Below are 19,768 nucleotides of genomic sequence, written 5' to 3'. Positions count from 1 at the left end.
GTTGATTGTGTTACCGTACGTTTCGAGAGTGATTTCAGGTGACATGGCAGATACTTCTGGAAACTTACTTGAAATCCTTCATACTTAGATCTTGGTACTACCGGATGTAATTACAAACATTAGAGGTGCTGATAACAAAAAATCATGTAAAAACCAGACATTCAGTAGCCTGTCAGGTAAAGATGTGCTTTAAACTTCCGCCTGTGTGAACACCTAAAATATAGGCTAAATCTTCTGAGAACCCGCAGGTATTTCCTATAAAATACAATTGAATATTGTATTGTCAAATAAACTAGTGCCGGTTCATTATGACAAGTTTAGATGCAGGGATTGTTACAGTATTTGAAGATATTAAGAGGTAATTGCTGGATCACTTTTGGAAAGGGTGCATGTGTGTTTTCAGCGGTGACAAAAATTCATTCTCAGACTAAAACCTGTTGAGTTGGAGTAAGAAAATAAAAAAAGGATAATTAAATACATGAAACTGAAACAGACTGGAATGTGGGGAGAGCCTGTGAAATCTGAGCTGCTTGAGAAGAAATACAGATAATTATTTAGCTAGAATAGAATGTTCAAATAAAACCAAGCATTTCTTTTTAAAGCTGACCTGTGTCTGGTCTGTTGGAAGGGGTGCATACTTGGAAATTTTCAGTTTGAATAGAGGAACATTTTTTAAAAAGGCATTTCAATTTCTTGGCTGAAGATGTGAAAAATATTTTTGAGGAAAAAAAGGAGGAACTTGTTGACAGGATTGTGAGTTGGAAGAATGTGCTTCTAAATAAGAAACTGACTTAGGGCTACGATGCACACTTTGGATGAGAGGGAAGGGTCAGTGTGTTTAAAAAGTAGTATTTTGTGTGTTAAAGGGAGCAAAGGAGGAATTTGGATTGCTGCTTCTGGACAGTGCTTGTTCCAAAGCGGTGGTGTGTAGAAGTGTGAAGGTTCAGAAGAGACTGGTGTCTCAGCCACTGCGTTACATGGAAAATAACCATCTCTATGGAGAATACGGTGTTTGCAATTAGTTTAATTGGAAGACTTTAAAAGTTTCATGTGTTAATGCACGCTGAATCTTTAAGATTAATGGAAAAAATTAGCAGTATAATTTTGTAGCACATTGGTAAATAAAATTTTCAAGTCTTTACATCTTGCGTCACTGATCAGGTCTTTGCATAATGTCATTTTGCCCTAATCTTCATTGTGTTCATCATCCTGTTTAAATAATAAATGCTTCTTAATTTTGCTAACAGAAGGAGTTAGGAAACTTGTTTGTATCAGTGGACACAGTGAAATCCCTTATATTTTACTGTTACCCAGTTCCATCTAATTTGGTTTTACTGTCTTTGCCTTGTTGGTCAAGATCATGCTGCTTTTAGTCTTCTCATGATGATATTACTTCACTGCTTTTATTATAACTCTCTTCAAGTCATTACTCAGAATGTTCAAGTAAGAGCGACCTCTGTGGTTTTCTACTTCATAAGGTCTTCCAATTACCTTTAAGGATTAATAGTATATGAAGAAATTTCATATTTTCTGTATACTTGTATGAGATACAGTAATTTAATAGCCATGTGAAGGTATTGGGTAACTATGATGTGAGCTGGTTAACGCTGGGCAATATGTTTCTGTTATAGTCTATTCTTGCTTTGAAAGTGAGTAAAATATTCTGGAATCTTAAGTTTTTAGAAACTCGTTGTTGTCTTTACTTTTAATTTCTTCTGGACTCTTAAGGACTTACTGATTTATCTGAATGCTGTCCTTCTTACTGATCTGTCATTTGTATTCCTCAGGAAAACAGGCTTTCTACAGAAGCGTGTGGTGTATTCCAAAGTTGAGTGTGTTAATTCTGCCACTCAGATATGAAAAATAAAAATTGTTGAACAGGAATAATAAATATTGGTGTGTTTTTCTTCTCCAGGAAAGAAAAAGACTCAGGAAGGTAAAAACAAGGGAAAGAAGGCAGCGGATACAAAACAGAAAAAGGCTGATTTGGATTCTACTTCTGCAGATATGAGGGATTCTAAAGAGGGTGAGTTCTCCAGTATCTTTTTTTTTTTTTTTCCCCCTAACTATCCTTTTTGAATCAAAGGACACTTGTTGTCATGTTTAATATGTCAGCATGTTGTGTTAGTGTAGCAAAGTGAACACATTTATATTGTTTTCCCAAACTTTTTTGTTAGTAAGGAACTGGGATATCAGAAATATGCCATTAAACATGTAACTCTGACAACAGGGAAAAACTAATGTGCTGTAAAAATTTAGACATAAATCCAAACTCTTTAGAACAGAATAGTAGAGAAAAGTCCTTATGCTAAAATAATGTCTTTGGAGCTTAGTTACACAGTCATTATTTATACTTATTTAATAGAAGTTAGTGTCAAGGGCAAGAAATACAGTATTAATGCACTGACTTGCTAAGCGTGCTGTTTGTCCTAAAGATTATCCGCAAAAGTTGTTTACAAATTGATTTCAAAATTGTTTTTTTCATAGTATATATGTAAAAATGCCTGAAAGGTGTTTTAAATGTATAGGGTTTTTTGATGTTTTACAAGAACTTAAAACTTGCCACTGCTGTGTAACGATGGTGTTTAAAGGTCTGTATAGGTACTGATTTCTTTCAAGCTTCTTTTCTTGAACTTCTTTTGACCCGTAACTTTTCCATTCCTTCACTCTGTTGTCCCTTCTGCTTGCACAACACGTGCACCACCGTTCCAGGCGTCTTAAGCCCCAGCTAGGGAATGGGGAGGAACTTCTTGCTCTATACATGTAACTGCTTATGCACCATGGTGTGAATTAGCAGCAAGGTTATTTTCTTCAGCAGTGAATGTATCTGACAGCAGATAGGTAAGACTAGCATGCAGAGGTGTGAATAAAGAATCTGTCGACACCAATAAATGAAATGCATGCAGGCTGTGATTCAGAAGTGTAGAAAACAGCCATTCAGGCAACAACTAATAGAAAATCTGATACAAAGAATTCAAAGTACTGTGCCAACTACAAGGTACACCTTGCTACATATTGCAGTACAAATCCAGATTGTTTTATTGTTATAATTTGGAGAAATGGTCAAAATCCAAAATTTGCTTGACAGGTTTCCTATATACTGTATCAGTACATGTTACAGTACTTTCCTGACACTTACTTGCTCTAAGGAAAGTCAGTGAAAGTTTTTTGGAGGTTTTGTGAAGTGTTTTGAGGTCTACCTTGATATGTTCTGGTACTTTTCAGGCTGTTTTGGGTTTCTTGGCCACAGTGTTGAATCCAGAGATTCTCTGTTAACTATAGGCAGTTGCCTACATTTTGCTGAAGTTTCAGAAAGGAAATTTCTGAATACAGTTTTATTCTCAGCGTGGAATCACGGTGGTGACAAGTAGTGGTACTGTGTTGGGTCATAAACGTTGGATATGTTGTGTTAGAAGAAAAAGTAGAAGAAAGGTGTAGCATACTTTGAAGTGTTTGTTAAAAATGTCTCATGTTTTTCTTTTCATACTTTGTGTATCAGGTCACAAAGAGGAAGATGAGGCGCCTTCTGTTTCTGCTGTACTGTCCCTGGAACAAACAGCTGTGATCCAGGAAATGGTAAATCAAGATGTACTTCCAAAGCTGATGATCCCCAGTCCTACCAGTGAACCACAAATGGTAACTGAAGACAAACAAGGAGACGCAATAAACTGTACATCAGATGATTTAGATGATGATGATGATGAGGAGGATGAGGAAGAGGAAGATGAAGAGGAAATAGAGGATACCAGTATGCCTAAAGAAAATGCTGAAATGCCTTTGATATGTGAAGAAAAGTTAGACTCTATGGAAGAGCAAAAGAGTACGTCAGAAGAATCTCCAGAAAGCTCTCCAAAGAAGAAACTTGTTGTGAAAATTCCAAAATCGAGAGGTGAATCGAACGGTGATGTTCAGGAAGCATTCATGTTTCCCTGTCGGCATTGTGAGAGGAAGTTTACAACGAAGCAAGGACTTGAACGCCACATGCACATCCATATATCTACTCTTAACCATGCTTTCAGGTGTCGATATTGTGGGAAAGCCTTTGGTACTCAAATTAACAGGCGAAGGCATGAGCGACGCCATGAGGCAAGGCCAAAAAGGAAACCGTTCTTAACACTAACGTCATCACAACACTTGGATAATGTTGCTGATAACCAAGTACTTGTGGATGATGGTCTTAAAGATGACCTGAACGTTTCCGGTCTTGTGCAAGACTCTGTTATCTTGGATTCTGAGAAGGCTTCCCAAGAAATGTCAAACTCTGCTTTTGCTGAGGAAAATAAGGAACCCAAAGAGTTGCATCCATGCAAATACTGCAAAAAGGTTTTTGGAACTCACACCAACATGCGGAGGCATCAGCGTAGGGTTCATGAGCGTCATCTTATTCCCAAAGGTGTCAGAAGAAAAGGATTCTTCACCGAAGAGCCGCCACTTCAGACCGAGCAGGCCCCGCCAGTCCAGAGTGTGTATATTGCAAGTACAGAAATAGAAGAGGAAGGTGAAGTAGATGATGTCTATATTATGGATATTTCCAGTAATATCTCTGAAAACTTAAATTATTACATTGATGGTAAAATTCAGTCCAACAGCAGCACTAGCAATTGCGATGTGATTCAGATGGAGTCCAACTCTGCAGATTTATATGGACTAAATTGTATAATCAGTCCAGTCACAGTGGAGATTTCCCCAAACTTAAAGGTTACACAAACACATGTGAATGAACCTCCTAAGGAACCCTCTAGCAGTGGGAGCAATGAATCCAAAAAGAGGAGAACTGCCAGCCCTCCTCTTGTACCAAAAATAAAAACTGAAATAGACCCAGAACCTATAACTCCGACTAGTTCTTTAAATCTTCCTCTTAGCATTTCAACAGAAAGCTTACCTTTTCATAAAGAAAAAGGTGTTTATTTGTCATCAAAACTAAAACAGCTTCTTCAGACACAGGACAGTAAGAAAATAACTCCGTCAAGTGAAATCCCCAAACTAGGACCTTCTGTTACATCTTCGCCTATTTTGCCTCCTGGATCCAGTAGATTTAAAAGAAGGACCAGTTCTCCTCCCAGTTCTCCGCAGCACAGTCCAGTACTTCGAGACTTTGTCAAATCAGGTGAGGGAAAAACTGCATGGAATGACAATGTTCGGAGTTCAAAAATGCCAAAGTTAGAAAGCCACAGCAACTCACCTGCTTGGAGCTTGACTGGAAGGGAGGAAAAAGAGACTTTGAGCCCTCTTTGCTTTGAAGACTATAAATTATCAAAAGACTGGACAGCAGCTCCGACTTTTGGCAATGTGTGCAACCAGCAGCCGCTGGATTTATCTAGCGGTGTGAAACAAAGGTCTGATGTCAAAAATAAGAATCAGGTTCCCTGGGAATCTGTTTTAGACTTAAGTGTGCATAAGAAGCCTTGCAGTGATGCTGAAATTAGGGAATACAAAGAAAATTCCATACAGCCAACCTGTAGTGGTGTTAAAAAGAAGAAGCCAACAACTTGCATGTTACAGAAGGTTCTGCTGAATGAGTACAATGGAACGGATGCAGCCACAGACAGCACGCTCGGTGGCAACAGGAGTGTGAGCCCTAGCAAATCCCTGGAGCCTCAGGCAGAACCTGACGCAGATCCCAGCTTATCTGCATCGTCTTCTGTTGACACTCAGCCCCTTAGTTCCTCTGTTTCTCCTGCTCCACAGGCATCTGCTGTACCCTCCATGTGCCAGCTGCCTCCTTTGTTAACACCAACCAATCCTCCTTCCCCACCGCCCTGCCTGCCTGTGTTAACAGTTGCGACGTCACCTCCTCCCCTTCTTCCAACAATGCCATTATCAATTCCAGATGTCTCTGCCAGTGCCACTAACACGTCTTCATGTCCATCGCCGCTTTCTAACACTACTACCCAGTCCCCGCTACCAGTTCTTTCACCTACAGTTTCTCCTTCTCCATCTCCTGTTCCTTCTGTTGAACCTCTTCCTTCTGCTGCTTCACCTGGTCCTCCTACACTCTCTTCCTCCTCTGCCTCCTCCTCTGCCTCCTCTTTCTCCTCCTCTTCATCTTCTTCATCTCCGTCTCCACCTCCTCTTTCTGTAGTTTCTTCTGTTGTTTCCTCTGCTGATAATCTTGAAAATACTCTCCCCGTAATAAAACAGGAAGAAGCTGAAAATGGACAACAGAAAGCAAGAGAAGATCCTCATATGTCCAGTGAATTGGGAGTTGTGCAGGAAACATTCAATAAAAGCTTTGTGTGCAATGTCTGTGAGTCACCTTTTCTTTCCATTAAAGACCTAACGAAGCATTTATCCGTTCATGCTGAAGAATGGCCCTTCAAATGTGAATTCTGTGTACAGCTTTTTAGGGATAAAACTGACTTGTCAGAACATCGCTTTCTGCTTCATGGAGTAGGAAATATCTTTGTTTGCTCGGTCTGTAAAAAGGAATTTGCTTTTTTGTGCAATTTGCAACAGCATCAGCGGGATCTCCACCCAGACAAAGAGTGCACACATCATGAGTTTGAAAGCGGGACTTTAAGACCCCAGAATTTTACTGACCCCAGTAAGGCAAATGTGGAGCACATGCAGAGCCTGCCAGAAGATTCTTTGGAAGCTTCTAAAGAGGAGGAAGATGAAGATCTGAATGATTCCTCCGAAGAGCTTTATACTACCATAAAAATAATGGCTTCTGGAGTAAAATCTAAAGATCCAGATGTTCGTATGGGCCTCAACCAGCACTACCCAAGCTTTAAACCACCTCCATTTCAGTATCACCATCGTAATCCTATGGGTATTGGAGTTACTGCAACAAACTTCACTACCCATAATATTCCACAGACTTTTACAACTGCCATTCGATGCACAAAATGTGGGAAAAGTGTTGATAACATGCCTGAGTTGCACAAACACATACTGGCCTGTGCATCTGCCAGTGATAAAAAGAGATACACACCTAAAAAAAATCCAGTACCACTGAAACAGACAGTGCAGCCTAAGAATGGCATGGTGGTTATAGCTGGCCCTGCAAAGAATGCCTTCAGAAGAATGGGTCAGCCAAAAAGACTTAATTTCAATGTTGAGATGAGCAAAATGTCCTCAAATAAACTAAAAATAAGTGCATTGAAAAAGAAAAACCAGCTTGTCCAGAAAGCTATCTTGCAAAAAAAGAAATCTGCCCAGCAGAAGGCAGAACTGAGGAGTAATCCATCCGAGTCAGACTCTCACATCTGCCCCTACTGTAATAGAGAGTTTACTTACATTGGAAGTTTGAACAAACATGCGTCATACAGCTGTCCCAAAAAACCCATCTCTCCTTCCTCTAAAAAGAATTCTTCAAAAAAAAGTGCAAGTTCTTCACCTGCAAGCAGTGAAAAAGGCAACAGCCAGCGTAGGCGAACAGCAGATGCAGAAATCAAAATGCAGAGCATGCAGCCGCACCTGGGCAAGACAAGAGCGCGAACCTCAGGACCTGCACAAATCCAGCTTCCCTCTGCATCCTTCAGATCAAAACAAAACGTTAAATTTGTACCTCCTATTCGATCTAAAAAGCCAAATTCGTCTTCGTCGTTGAGGAACTCTAGTCCAGTAAGAGTGTCCAGAATGTCCCATGTTGATGGGAAAAAAACTAAGGTGGTCGCTAAGAACAGTTCCTCTGGAATCTCGAGCAAAGCATCCCGGAAATTGCACGTCAGAATACAGAGGAATAATAAAGCTGTTTTGCCAAGTAAATCTGCTGTGGCGAGTAAGAAAAAGGCAGACAGATTCACTGTAAAATCTAGAGAGAGGATCGGAGGACCTATTACACGAAGCCTGCAGCAGGCGGCAAATGCAGAGGCAGCAGAAAACAAAAGAGATGAAAGCAGTACAAAGCAAGAACTAAAAGATTTCAGGTAAGCATTTAATTTGAAGTTGAAACAACACAGGAACACGTTGCTTGCCAATTTTCTTGGTCTTTTTTGAGTTTCGGATGCTTAAATAAAAAAGAAAAGGTTGCATTTCCTAAAACATGGTTAAATAGCTCAATCACACTGAGGTATGATGTACATACTTGATGCATTTTGTCATGTTGTCATGAAATAATACATAGTTTGTATAGAGAATGTCTTTAATTATAAACTGGATTGAAAACTCTGGAAAAAAAATGTCAGTACCTGAGTGCAAATAAACTTAACGTCGTTAAACTTGATGTTATTGGAGACACTGACCTTGTATTTGATATCTAACGTACACAGTGGCCCAAAATCATTCTAGATTTAGTTTATGGTGATTCACTAAGCTAAAAATGATGACTGCATTTTTTACTCAGTAAAATAACTTGCATTGTTGGTTTTTAATAAAAAGCATTCTCTGCATATCATAAAAAAAAAAAAGAAAACCATGACCAAATACTTCAAAAATGTATGTGCATACTAACTGAGTCAGATAATTAAATACTTAATATAAGGGAAACAGATGTGTAAGGAAAGTTACATGAACATGTAAATTTGTTAGAAGTATCATGCTTTTATGTTTCAGTATAAACAAATTTTATAATTAAAGTTCTATTTCTTATTTGAGAAGAAGCATTTTAATTACAAGAGTAATACTTCAATAAATAAAGAAAATCTTAATCTGCGTGCCTGAGTCCCGACTTACATCTTCATGTAGTCTCTCACATCAATAGGATATTTTGCAAAGCGTTACAACTTTTATTAGCATGCTTCTGCCCTGTTAATCTTGGAAACGGGTATCTGATTTGCCAAGTAACTTTCACAAAGCTTACTGGTAATTAAGAGTTCTCTTGGTTTTGGTAATTGCAGTGCATGGCTGTGATTAACACCAGATTTATGGCTGAAGGTAGTATTTTTTTTAATCAAAGTAATTGATGGTGGAGGAGGGGGAGGAACTGGCAGCCTCCTTCAGAACAGGTGTCCCCTAGCAGAATTTGTCGAGAAGTGTCAAAATCCAAACTGTTTGCAGCTTGTGTGTCTTACCGTGAAGATCTTCTAGGTGAAAATTTTGAGGAAATACTTTGTAAAGGAAAGGTTCAATGTAACTGAATGATTTCAAAGTGCTAGAGGGCAGTTTGAAAGTTTAATAGTATTTGGGGTAAATAACAGTTTACTGAGGGGTAAGTTTTCCTTGACTGTCTCAAATACTCTTAGTTTGGCAGCACAGTCTTCACTGGTGTAATGAATAGTTAGGCTAGAATAATTCTTGCTTTTTGTTTCTGAAATAATGTTCTTAAATCTAGATTATCTAGTAAACTCTTTTTTTTTTTTTTTAATATCAAGTATGTAGTGTGAAGAATTTTTTTGCCTTCATACACTAATGTCCGCGCAGGCTAACATAGATTCTACTCTATGCAGGCATGTTGGGGTATGGGTTTTTTTTCCAGGAAATCTTAATTCTTAGTATTTTTTTTCAAGACCTGCTTCATGTAATATTTGTCTCCAAATTTGTTTTTCACCTTTCAGTTTTTCTGTGTAAACATACTCCGTTCACAAATAGTTTGTTTTGTCATTTATCTTCAGTTTTTGTTTTTTATTTTCTAGGAATCTTCTGTAAAAACAAAACACACAAAAAAAATCCTTTAATGACATGATAGAGCTGTTGCATGCTCAACTTAGGATAAGCACTACGACAATGGATGTGAAATCCACCAAGCTTGCGAAACCAGCTGAAGCTGACTCACAATCATAAAATTGCCTGCAGGCTTCTTGCTAATATTCAGTGTCAGGCACAGATTTTTCTTACTTGGTGCCTGACACTCGTGCTGGGCTACAGGATGATTCAGATAAGAGAAGGGTACTATTAAAAACAGAACAAAACCCACATGAAACCATCAAAAGAAGTAGTGGGATTAACTAAACCAAATCTTTTGCTCTCGTGCTTGCTTAGATCCTGGTTTTGTCCGTACCTTCATGAATGGCACACAGGCAGTCCAGTTGTATAACTTGGCAAAGCAGGTTCTATAATTTTGTCAATGATTCGTCGTAGATTCAGGGACAACGAATTTTGCTGCACTCAAAGTGTATTTGTCATGTATTAAGTCTCTTAAAGCTTTTTGCCTATATGGATCAGTAGAGGCCAACCTAGCGACAGAATTTCCTTTTCGTCCCACCCTCCTCGCTTTCTGAGTTTTTTAGATGTCCAGAGTACAATGGGTAAAAAACCCTGATTTGGATGTTTTATGAATTTTCCAAATTCCTATTTATACATGCAAATGAAACTTTATATAGCAATGAAATACCGATATCAGTTTCTAAATACCATATATATAATGAATGCAGTGTATCTTTTTATCGATAAGAAGGCTAGACCAGGACTACATACCTGTATATTTTGAAAGTTAAATATATAATTACTCTAAAGGGTCATACACCTCTATCTAATAACTTAAGACAACAAATTGGTCTGTTGTTCATAGCAGCTTTTTATGGAAATACTGTTTGTCATGTGTTCATACAGCTTTCAAGATTAATGACAGAACTGATGGAAAGTGACTAGTTTCTTTATACAGCCACCCCTTTTATTTTTTGTTCTTGACTTAAAAAGTAATCTACCTCTTAAAATTTGTAGTTTAATACTTGTTTGGTGAATTTGTGCCACTTTAACTTTCACTTTCACTATCATTCCCATTTTGTTACATTTCTGTTATGGGGACTTTATGTTGAAATATTGTATAAAGCATTTGTAGCAAGTTTAAAAAAAATAAAATATTTAAAATTATTTAAATTGTTTTGGACACTTCAATTGTACTATATGTGATTTACATTTTACATTAATTTCATTTTGTTTTCGTTTTGGGTTGTTAATCTTGGAGCATGTTCCTGTATTAAAGTTTGCTGTTAGTTACATTTTTTTCTTCGATTGGAGAGTGATATAAAGACTATTCTAATGAAAACATTAAAAATTACCATTTGACATAAAAGTGGGGTTGTCATTGCTTTTGAACATTGTAGCCTTGCTGAAGGTACTGTAAATGCAGGTAAGCAACCCAAGAGGGATTTTTTCTCCTCCAGCATGCAATACTTCATTGAGTTGCAGACGTACTTAAGAGTCTTTGTGGGGTTGCAAGCACTTAATGACCAACTAGATGAAACTATCGTGACACATTTTATATAACTGTAATCAATAAAGTAAACTTTTTAAAAAATTGTGGGAAGCTTGCCTTTTGTGTGGGAACCAGATGTACCAGGAAAAATGAAAAGATGAAACAGTGTACATCTAGAAGGATTTAAGTGTGCTTGCATCCTTTAGCTGTCTACACCCAGTCCACTGAGACAAATTTATAACCATTTGACACTTTGCAGTTAGTCTTAAATTTTTATCTTTTTATTTTGGACACGGGTAACACATTTAAACTACTTTAATTAAAATTACACACACCATTTCAAGTTTTTCTAATATTATAATGCTCTATTTTTGTATGCTTTAAAGTTGTGAAATATACTTTAATTTAAAAAATACATGTAAAGAGTTTTGGCTATGAGAATTTTGGCATGTTGCACTCCACCAGCAGATAAGCATTCTGCCTCCTGCAGGGAGCTGGAAGCATCTGTGGCCGTATTAATGTGGCAGTTGGATGGAATAATATAGCATCATTAAGACTAACAGTATTGCAGTAGCCAATTTTGTAGTGCTATTCCTTACTAATCCAGTAGTAAGTTAGTCCTTTATTTTGTTGTCTATTCAAATAATGCTTTTCTTTGAGTAAAATAGACAAGAACTCCCAGTTTATTTTCTCATGTGGTATGTCATTCCTCAAACATGTTATCCTCTCCATAACTAAGTTTTCCCTGCGTTTTAACTGATAGGGAAACTCTGGTACAATGGTGCAGAAGTTCTGACGTTGTTCACTGGGTGTTTTGTGCAGGCACATCTGCTTCGTGGCCATACGCTGCGGTTAGATAGTGCACCATGATTCGAGAGCGGAATTCTTACCTCGCTTACGGCAGCCCTTGTATTAGTTAGGTGGTAGGACAGCCACAGTGAAGGTTTTTAGTGTTGATTAGGTTTTACTGTATTTACCTAAGTGAAAAGATTTTTGGTTTGCCTACCTGTAGTTGTATTTGGGTATTTTGTAAGAAACGGGGTGGGGGAGGCGGGAAGGTAAAATCTCTCCCATAGTTTTGAGGTTACTGAGGGTGGGACATAAACTTATGCTAATGTTTCATGTCTGTCTTCTATTACTGACAAATGAAATACTAGTTGGTGCTTGGTCTTACTGCAGTCTCAGTATTCTGATCACTTGAAATATTTATTAGAGACGTCTAGCAGTGAACTGTTCATAAATAAAGGCAACTTCCTTCCTTCATTCCTTAATACTATGGCAGAAATCCTGTTACCCTTGTCTTTGCTGTTTCTCTGCTGTGATATTAAATCCTGTTGTGTCCCAAGGATGTTGCCACACTGAGATGTTCATACACGTTTGTACACACCAGTTGTCAAGTGAAGTGTGGTGTGATGGAGATCTGTATTCCAAAACGAGAGCTAATCAAGAAGTTTCATTGCTAATTAGGCAACTCATCACATACAGGAAACGTACAGCTTTTGTAGTTACTATTGCTCTTGCATCTCATCTGCATAATTGAATTTCTGTGGCTTTTATAACTGCCTCTTTATGATCTGAGTGCAACAATAAAGCTGTGATGATGCCCACAAAGTGCTGACATTTCTTGAAATGCATCCAACCAGGCAATAAGAACAATTAAATTTGTCCTGTTTACATAGACTAACTGGCACGCTGGTCAAGATCAAATGCAGTGTCAGTTTGATAAAAACAGTAACGCTGAAGCGTGTGTGGAGACGGGAGATCTGACGTGTTGTGCTTACCATTTTTGCCCCCATTATGCAGTCTGTATCAGAGAATGTCTTAAATGTGTTCAATCCTAGGCGTTACGAGACAGCCCAGGTGATGCAGCCAGGCCCCCTGCACAGAGTGTTTCCTGCCTTGCTCTGCAAGCTCCTGACCCTTTCTGTAAGCTACCTGTAGTTGATTTAGGCTAGTGTGTTTCTGGTACTGTGTTTTGTTGGCATTTTGTATTGTAAGCCTTTTGTTTAAAGTTCTAGTTCAGTTCCTGATGACTTTTTTTTTTGGGGGGGGGGGGGGGGGGGGGGTGGGGGAAGATGTCATAGTAAATTAGATCCTGGCAATCTGATGTGTAAAGTTGCAATTTCAGATGTGGGAATAAATAGCGGTTCCTTCACTTAACTGAGGTTTGTGACTTCGTTTCCAAAATTATTATCCAGCTTTTGCTGGAGTCACATTCGGCTAAGAAGCTGAGTTGCAAGCGATAATCTGTGACAGACAGATAGCTTGTGAATGACCTTAAAAAGAGGACTGGGAAGACTTTACATACTAATTCTGGCTTTTATTTGCTGAACGTGTGATCTGCATGAATCACATGACGTTCGACATCTATTTCATGATGAAAACGAGCTAAAAGGATAGATTCTGGACAACAAGTGCATGCTGGGTGGATCTGAGCTTTTGTGGTAGTGAATTATGTAAACTTCCACATGTTCTATTTAATTGAACTGGTAAAGCATTAGATCTGGAGGCTAACATGAAATTTCCTAGTATTACTGAAGATACTTTGATAGCAGTAGAGAGAAAAGCTGATTTTGGGTCACCCCTATGCAGTATTTTAAAATAGAATAGTAATACTTGTAGAATTAATACCATACTGTGTTTGATGTTTTTAAGCTGTAGCTGGAGTATTGAAAGCACTCAACACTTGGAAGCACAAGTCTTAGGGAATTTTAATGGGAACTCGGTAAAGCTTCACCTAGGCAGCCTCAACAATCGGAGTTACTTTTAGAAGTGGACGGCTTCATCTAAACTTTGTGGACAGACGTTACCCAGTATCTGGTGAACTGAGAGTAAAGGCTACTCAGAAGAGATGTCTTGGAGAACACTTGGGAGTAAAGTACAGATCCAAATCCTCAAGAGATTTCAAACTCGCCCTGTTCAGGTTGCAGTACAAAGCCGTAGTATCCTGGTCACGTACACAGTGTGATGTGTTCTGACTGCGTAGTTGCATACTGTGTTATTTTAGTAGAAACTGTCGCTTCGTTCACAGGCTGGAGCTGCTCTAGGAGTGAATAGCAGCTCTTAATGGAGAGGGTATGTGTAGGACCTTCCAGGATTTTTTGAAAGAGCAGGAATGTGAGGGAAAACAATTCTGTTCCAGAGCAAGAGGCAAATAAAACACTGTAAGAAAGGCACCATATATTAAGTGTAAGGTTAATGGTCCATTTTACACACCAAGTGAAAGATATTAATGAAAAATATTAATGTTAAAGATGGGTCTTTATTCCATATGTATGAATGATTCATGTTGTTTCCTAAGCTGCCTCTGGGGTCTTGACTTTGCGATTTAAGTTCTGTCTTACAGGTATTTTTTGAGTGGAATTCGTAACTGTAGCTGAGGTTGGTGCAGCTTCGTGCTCGTCGCTTGCAGTCAGGCAAGGGTCCCCACCCAGACGTGCAGAATTCAAGTGGGTTGTTAGACCAGGAGTGGGTAAGGGAGCTGCTGGTGTAACCTCCGGTGTCTGCTAGGTGCTTATTGGCAGTACTGGAAGAAGAGGTGTTACAGCCCCTTCTGCCCTGGGACCACAGCCTCCAGCCCCTGCCCACTTGCAAGCCGTTCTGTAGCTCAGGGGAAACCTGACCGTGGACTTCCCATGCATACTTCATCCCTTTTCATTTTATTTTGCTGATCCTGCATGTTTACTTCTCTCAGTAAGTCTTTAAAAATGCTTTTGGTAGAGTGTACTTTTGAAAGCATGCATTTGGAAAACAGCATTGAAAATACTGCTGGTTTGTTTTTTTCAGATGCAAGGCAGTGAAACACTGAAATTCAAAGGGAAGCTTGAGCAGGCATCAAGTTGGAGGGAAGCTTTTTCTTAAGAGATAGGTAGCTGCTTCATTTTCCTAATTTATTCAAAACTCGAGTGTTTTGTGGAACATAGTACAGTAATCGGCAACATGCATTTGGTGTGTATATGTATCTCTTGCTTATTTTTTTGTAAGACTTACATGTTTCACAAGCCAAACATGGTCTCTGAGTCATGTTTTGGGTGGCACTGCTCCAAGAAACTGCCGAAGGGTTGTGAGAAACAGCTTTGATTATTCAGTGGGTGATGTTCCATTTTTCAGGAGTACAGGCTCAGCACCCAGCCTGCATGGTGCAAGGTGGCATTGCACGCGGGAGGTGTGCTGCCTTTCAGGTGAACAGCAAAACTGAGACTTGCACTCGTCCATGATGCCCTGTGTCAGTCAAAAAAGAATTAACGATAATCTGGTATCTGGGCCTGTTCCAGCAGGACATGCCTGGATCCTTCTGCAGTTTCGGTGGTGCTGCTCAGCAAAGTTAAATGCCTGTGGTGGAGTAAACACGAGGGATTTTTCTCAGGGGAGTGATTCTGCTGAGAGCGCAGAGGACGTGCTGCCTGCCCAGGGTGTTTGGAAGCCTGGCAGCAAAGGGGAAGCAGCAGAGCTCTGGCTGTTGTCCTTGCCAGAGCCAGGAGCGCGGCCGCTGCTCCGGGGGCAGTTGGCTCTGGGCGCGCGTGGCTCACATGCACATCGCCTGCGAGTACCAGTTAGTATGTGCCACCTGCAACTGGGGTGCCAGAGCGTATTTAGCGTTTCATTTCGGTGCTGTGACTGCTGCTAAACGTTGCAGTGGGGAAGGAGGTGGGAAGGTGAGAAATGAGGAATTCTTCCATCACTGAGCTGTGGGGAAGAGTTGTGCACTCAGACTCCGGAGTTTGGCTGAAGTTGTAGACCCCCTTCTTTCACTCATCTCTCTCTTTAAATCAAAAGCACTTTTTGTTCTGTGGTTTCTTTTTTACGTGAAGAGATGTGCTGGGGACTGAGGGGTCGTACCGCCTTCAGTAAACACTTTGAACTCATTTGGAGTAACCCCTTCTGTATAAAGCTAAATAAAATCAGCAGCAGTCTGCCCTCAGTGTGATAGTTTTCTCATTCTTAGAATGTGATTCAGTAGATACAAACTTTATCAAATGACCAGATTATTTGACAGTGTAGATGCATTTTGGGTACTGCTGGTTTTAATCCAACATCTTTACTTTTTGGCTGGCACAATGCTCTGTGCTTCTTTAAAAGGGCAGGAAGGTAAATTGCTGATGTGGTACTGTTCATCTAAAGTTACAGACCCAAACCAAGATTTCTTAAAGTGACTAATAATTTCTTTGAGCTCAATTTGAAGTACCACCAAGGAGGCTGGTTTTCTGAAGGAGCTCAGTAGCCATCCTCAGTGGTGAACCTCTTTGAAGTGGCTACTTTAGATCACTAGTTGCTTTTGAAGGATCTAGTAATGCTTAAGTAAAATGATATGGCTACATTAATTGTAGGTGGTCCCCCAGGTGGGTTGTAGGTATGAGGTGAGATTTTTTTTTCCACCAGTTCTCAGTGCTGGTTTGGTGTTAGTCCCTGAAGTTAACAGTGGTCTGAAGCAGGATTTCACTGGGAGCGGAACTGAGTCAACAATGAAGAAACTTGAATTCCAGAGCCCATGTGTGAAACAAAACAATTTGTGAGTTATTGTGGGAGAGGAAGGCTACTTTAAAGATAATAAGTTCTTTGAACCACCGTGGTTAGAGAGTGCTGCTGGGTATCTTCTTGAAAGTTGAGAGTGCAAAGGATCTCGGCAACAGGTTTTTCCAGTTTAGATTCATGAAAGGCCTGACCATAAAATCATAATATTCGTGTTATGTCCTTTAGCGTCACATGATTGCGAGATAAAATCCTGACGTGTTCCAGCTTTTTCACCACTTTTATAAATAAACACCCGTAAATCTCAGCGTAGCTGCAGTACAGCACGTTAAGGTCGTTTTTTCGTTCTGCTGCTCCCCTGTGTTTTTTACACAGAGGCAGGACTCTTCCGCAGGAGGGAGGGCATCCTCCTCAACAGAATTCTGCCCACAAACCTTTTTGTCCTGCTCAATACTTTGTTTCACTTAAAAAAATATAAAAATACTGTTCGTGTAATTGTTGGTTGATGTTTTTCCAAGTCCTTGTTTCATGTATTTACTTTCTCATGAAGCAATATGCTAGCGCAAGAGAGTACATGCCAGTTAGGTTAGCAGCGTGATGGTTTAGTTCTCACTGAGAGCAGAAGCCCAGAAATTTATTTGTGCCCTGACACCCCCGTGGGGGCAGGCGGTCACAGTCCTGGCCTGTAAAATGCCTCACCTAATTCTGCAAAGCCAAGCGTTTAGGCTTAAACATCCGTACCTCTTTTTTTTTTTTTTTTTTTTTTAAATATTTCCCCCAGACAGTCAGTTATTAGAAGGCAGTCTCTGTCAGCTTAGGCATTGTTTTATTGAAGGGTAGGAAACACTCCTGATGGAGGATCTCCCTGACGTGTCGATGGGATGTCTGTTAGGAGATGTGATAGAGTGCGTGTGTGTGTCTCCGAAATTTTGGACTGTGCACATGTGGTTTTTTAGGTTAGGAGAGTAGAAGTGTAAGCCCTGCAAGAAAAACACACTTTAATTGAGGGGAAAAACGTAAAGCAAAACTACCTGAATGTTCCGTCCTGTGGTGCGATGGTTTTGCTGTGTGTTCACAGACCGTCACCGGTGCGACTGGCCGCTCCGTCAGGCGCTCCAGCCTCCATCCCCACCAGGCACGCAGCTTATTTTTCTGGGACATCTCCAGTGAGCTAAACTAGCACCTTAGAAGGATGTTAATTGCACAAGTGTGGTGCAAGACGAGGTAATTTCCATTAAAAACACCAGATGTATTTGAGGCTGTCTGAGGGAAAGGTGTGTGCCGGGATCGGGCGGTTTTTGCCACCACCTGGCCCGTGTGTGCTGGTCCTCGCGCGGCTGCCTGGGGGACACGGGGCGGCCGGAGGGGTTCGGTCTGGGCAAGTGGGTGAAACTGCTGAAGCGTTCAGGAGACAGTGGAACGTGGGGTGGCGCAGGGAGCCTTTCCCTCTCTGCCTGCCTCTGCTTGGAGGCTGCTGGTTTTCTGGGCGACCTTGGCAAATCGCTTTCCTTCTGACTCAGTTCCGCATCTGAAAAGCGGGGATTGTGGTACTGACTCATCCTGCGAACACCTTCAGATCCAGGGATGGAAGGCTGTAAGACCTGGGATTTAGTGGATTTTTATTGTAGTGAGTCTCACTGAATTCTGTGATTTGTGTCTTTAGTTAGGGCGTGCTTTCAGTTGAGAGAGTGGTTTCAACCCTGTCTACATGTAAAAAACCAACCCACTATCATCTAAGTTGGGTTGGCTTTGATTTATGGTAGAGCCATAATTTATTATTTTTTTTTTTCACCAAAACTTTTAATCCTGATTTAAAAGTCCTTTGGTAAAAAGGGGCGGGGGGGGGGGGGGGGAAGTCCGTTTACCAGAACTTTTAATCCTGATTTAAAAGTCCTAGTTGATACACAGTGTAAACAAGTCCTATCTGCTGCCCAATACTTGGTTTCTGTGCCCTTTTTCTTGCAGGCATAATACGTTTTCGGATGCTGTTCCTTTTTTTCTTTGTATTTTTTTCCTTCTTTTCCTTTTTTTTCTTTCCTGGCTAGGACTGTTCCTAAGCAGTGGGCTGGTGGGGGCTGGCCACAGCACGGGGTGCGCTGCCTGTCTGGGCTGCCTAGAGCCCCCTCGCCCCCTTTCCCATGAATTCCCAATTGCTGGGCTGGCAGAGAATCCCTGTCCTTCTGCTGTCTCAAGTTACCCACACGGGTGATGGCAAAAGCAGGTGCAAGGTGGCAGAGCTAAAATCGGGCCACCGCAGTGACTGCTCCTGTGTGCGCCAGGCGTGTGCCAGCTCCCTTTCCCCCTCCGCTTCGCCGACCCAGGGGGTTACTCCTAAAGCATCCAGCCACCCCACAGGCTTTTTAAAAAGAGAGTTGTAGGTCCGCTCCAGTTTGACACTGGTGCAGAGAGGGCAGCGAGTTCCCAGCAGCACCAGTAGCGTGGACACCGCTGCCGTGTGCTGGTGCCTCGCCATGATGGGGAGCCTGTGGGAAGGCAACAGTAAGAATTCCATTAAGAACACGATTTCAATTTCTGTCTAGAAAAAACAATCCCTTTTTATCTTGTCCCCCTAATCCTCAACTTCCAAGTAATCGCCAACGATGTATGAGCTTTCAAGCCCGGTGAAATTAGCAGGTGGACGATCCCTGCAGCGTGTTGGTTTTGGGGGCAGGATGCACTTGAAAAATGCAGGTCAGATTTTCTCAGACACTCTTGTGTCTTTAGATTTGAGGATTATTTTTTGATTATTATGAGGTTTCCCACAGGATCCAGGCATCGGCTCATTGCAGGCAGGAACAGACAGATGTTACTGGTTATAGAAGAACTTTTACAAGTCATAATAAATTTTAATACGTTAAGCTTTACTTAAATGGAAACATTCTAAATAAAAGGAAACTAAAATTTCTCTCTTCTAGTTATAGTAAAGAACTGAAGCCAAACAAACTAAACTCATTTTGGATATTCTTCTGTGTCCCTTGGCAACAGCCCTTTTATGGGACAACAAAATCTGGCTTTTGTTGACTTCCTCGTTACCGCGTTCTGCTCCTTAGACACTAGATGAACGCCTCAGTATTAAATTCACAAAGGCTGGAGAGGATGATTTACATATAACAAATAACAAAACTTTGGCAGACGATTTTAACCACGAGTTTTAATTTGGAAATAATTGAATTGCTTTTTTAAATTTCTGTGGTTTTTGTTTTTCTGTCGTAATGGAAAATTTTGTCCTTCTTTATGTCTGACTAGCAGTTCCACTGCACTCGAAAATCTATGTGTAAGGAC

At 40.4% G+C, this 19,768-nt stretch overlaps 1 protein-coding gene across 7 annotated transcripts in view; it reads left to right on the top strand.

Annotated features, from left to right (window-relative positions):
- PRDM2 (PR/SET domain 2) overlaps nucleotides 1-19,768 on the top strand; it is a 68,963-nt gene that overhangs the window by 47,931 nt on the left and 1,264 nt on the right. For 5 of the 7 annotated variants that reach the window (XM_055798717.1, XM_055798720.1, XM_055798722.1 and 2 more), the window contains 2 exons: nucleotides 1,916-2,026; nucleotides 3,500-7,871. In XM_055798717.1, the coding sequence (XP_055654692.1) occupies nucleotides 1,916-2,026; nucleotides 3,500-7,871 (4,483 nt within the window). Of the gene's footprint in view, nucleotides 1-1,915; nucleotides 2,027-3,499; nucleotides 7,872-9,515; nucleotides 10,693-12,858; nucleotides 12,944-19,768 lie in introns of those variants that run through there. The other 2 variants (XM_055798718.1, XM_055798719.1) reach the window with 2 other exon arrangements.

The sequence above is a fragment of the Falco peregrinus genome, chromosome 3 (genome assembly GCF_023634155.1).
Source record: "Falco peregrinus isolate bFalPer1 chromosome 3, bFalPer1.pri, whole genome shotgun sequence".
NCBI lineage: Eukaryota > Metazoa > Chordata > Aves > Falconiformes > Falconidae > Falco > Falco peregrinus.
This window is presented reverse-complemented; position numbering and strand designations above follow the sequence as displayed.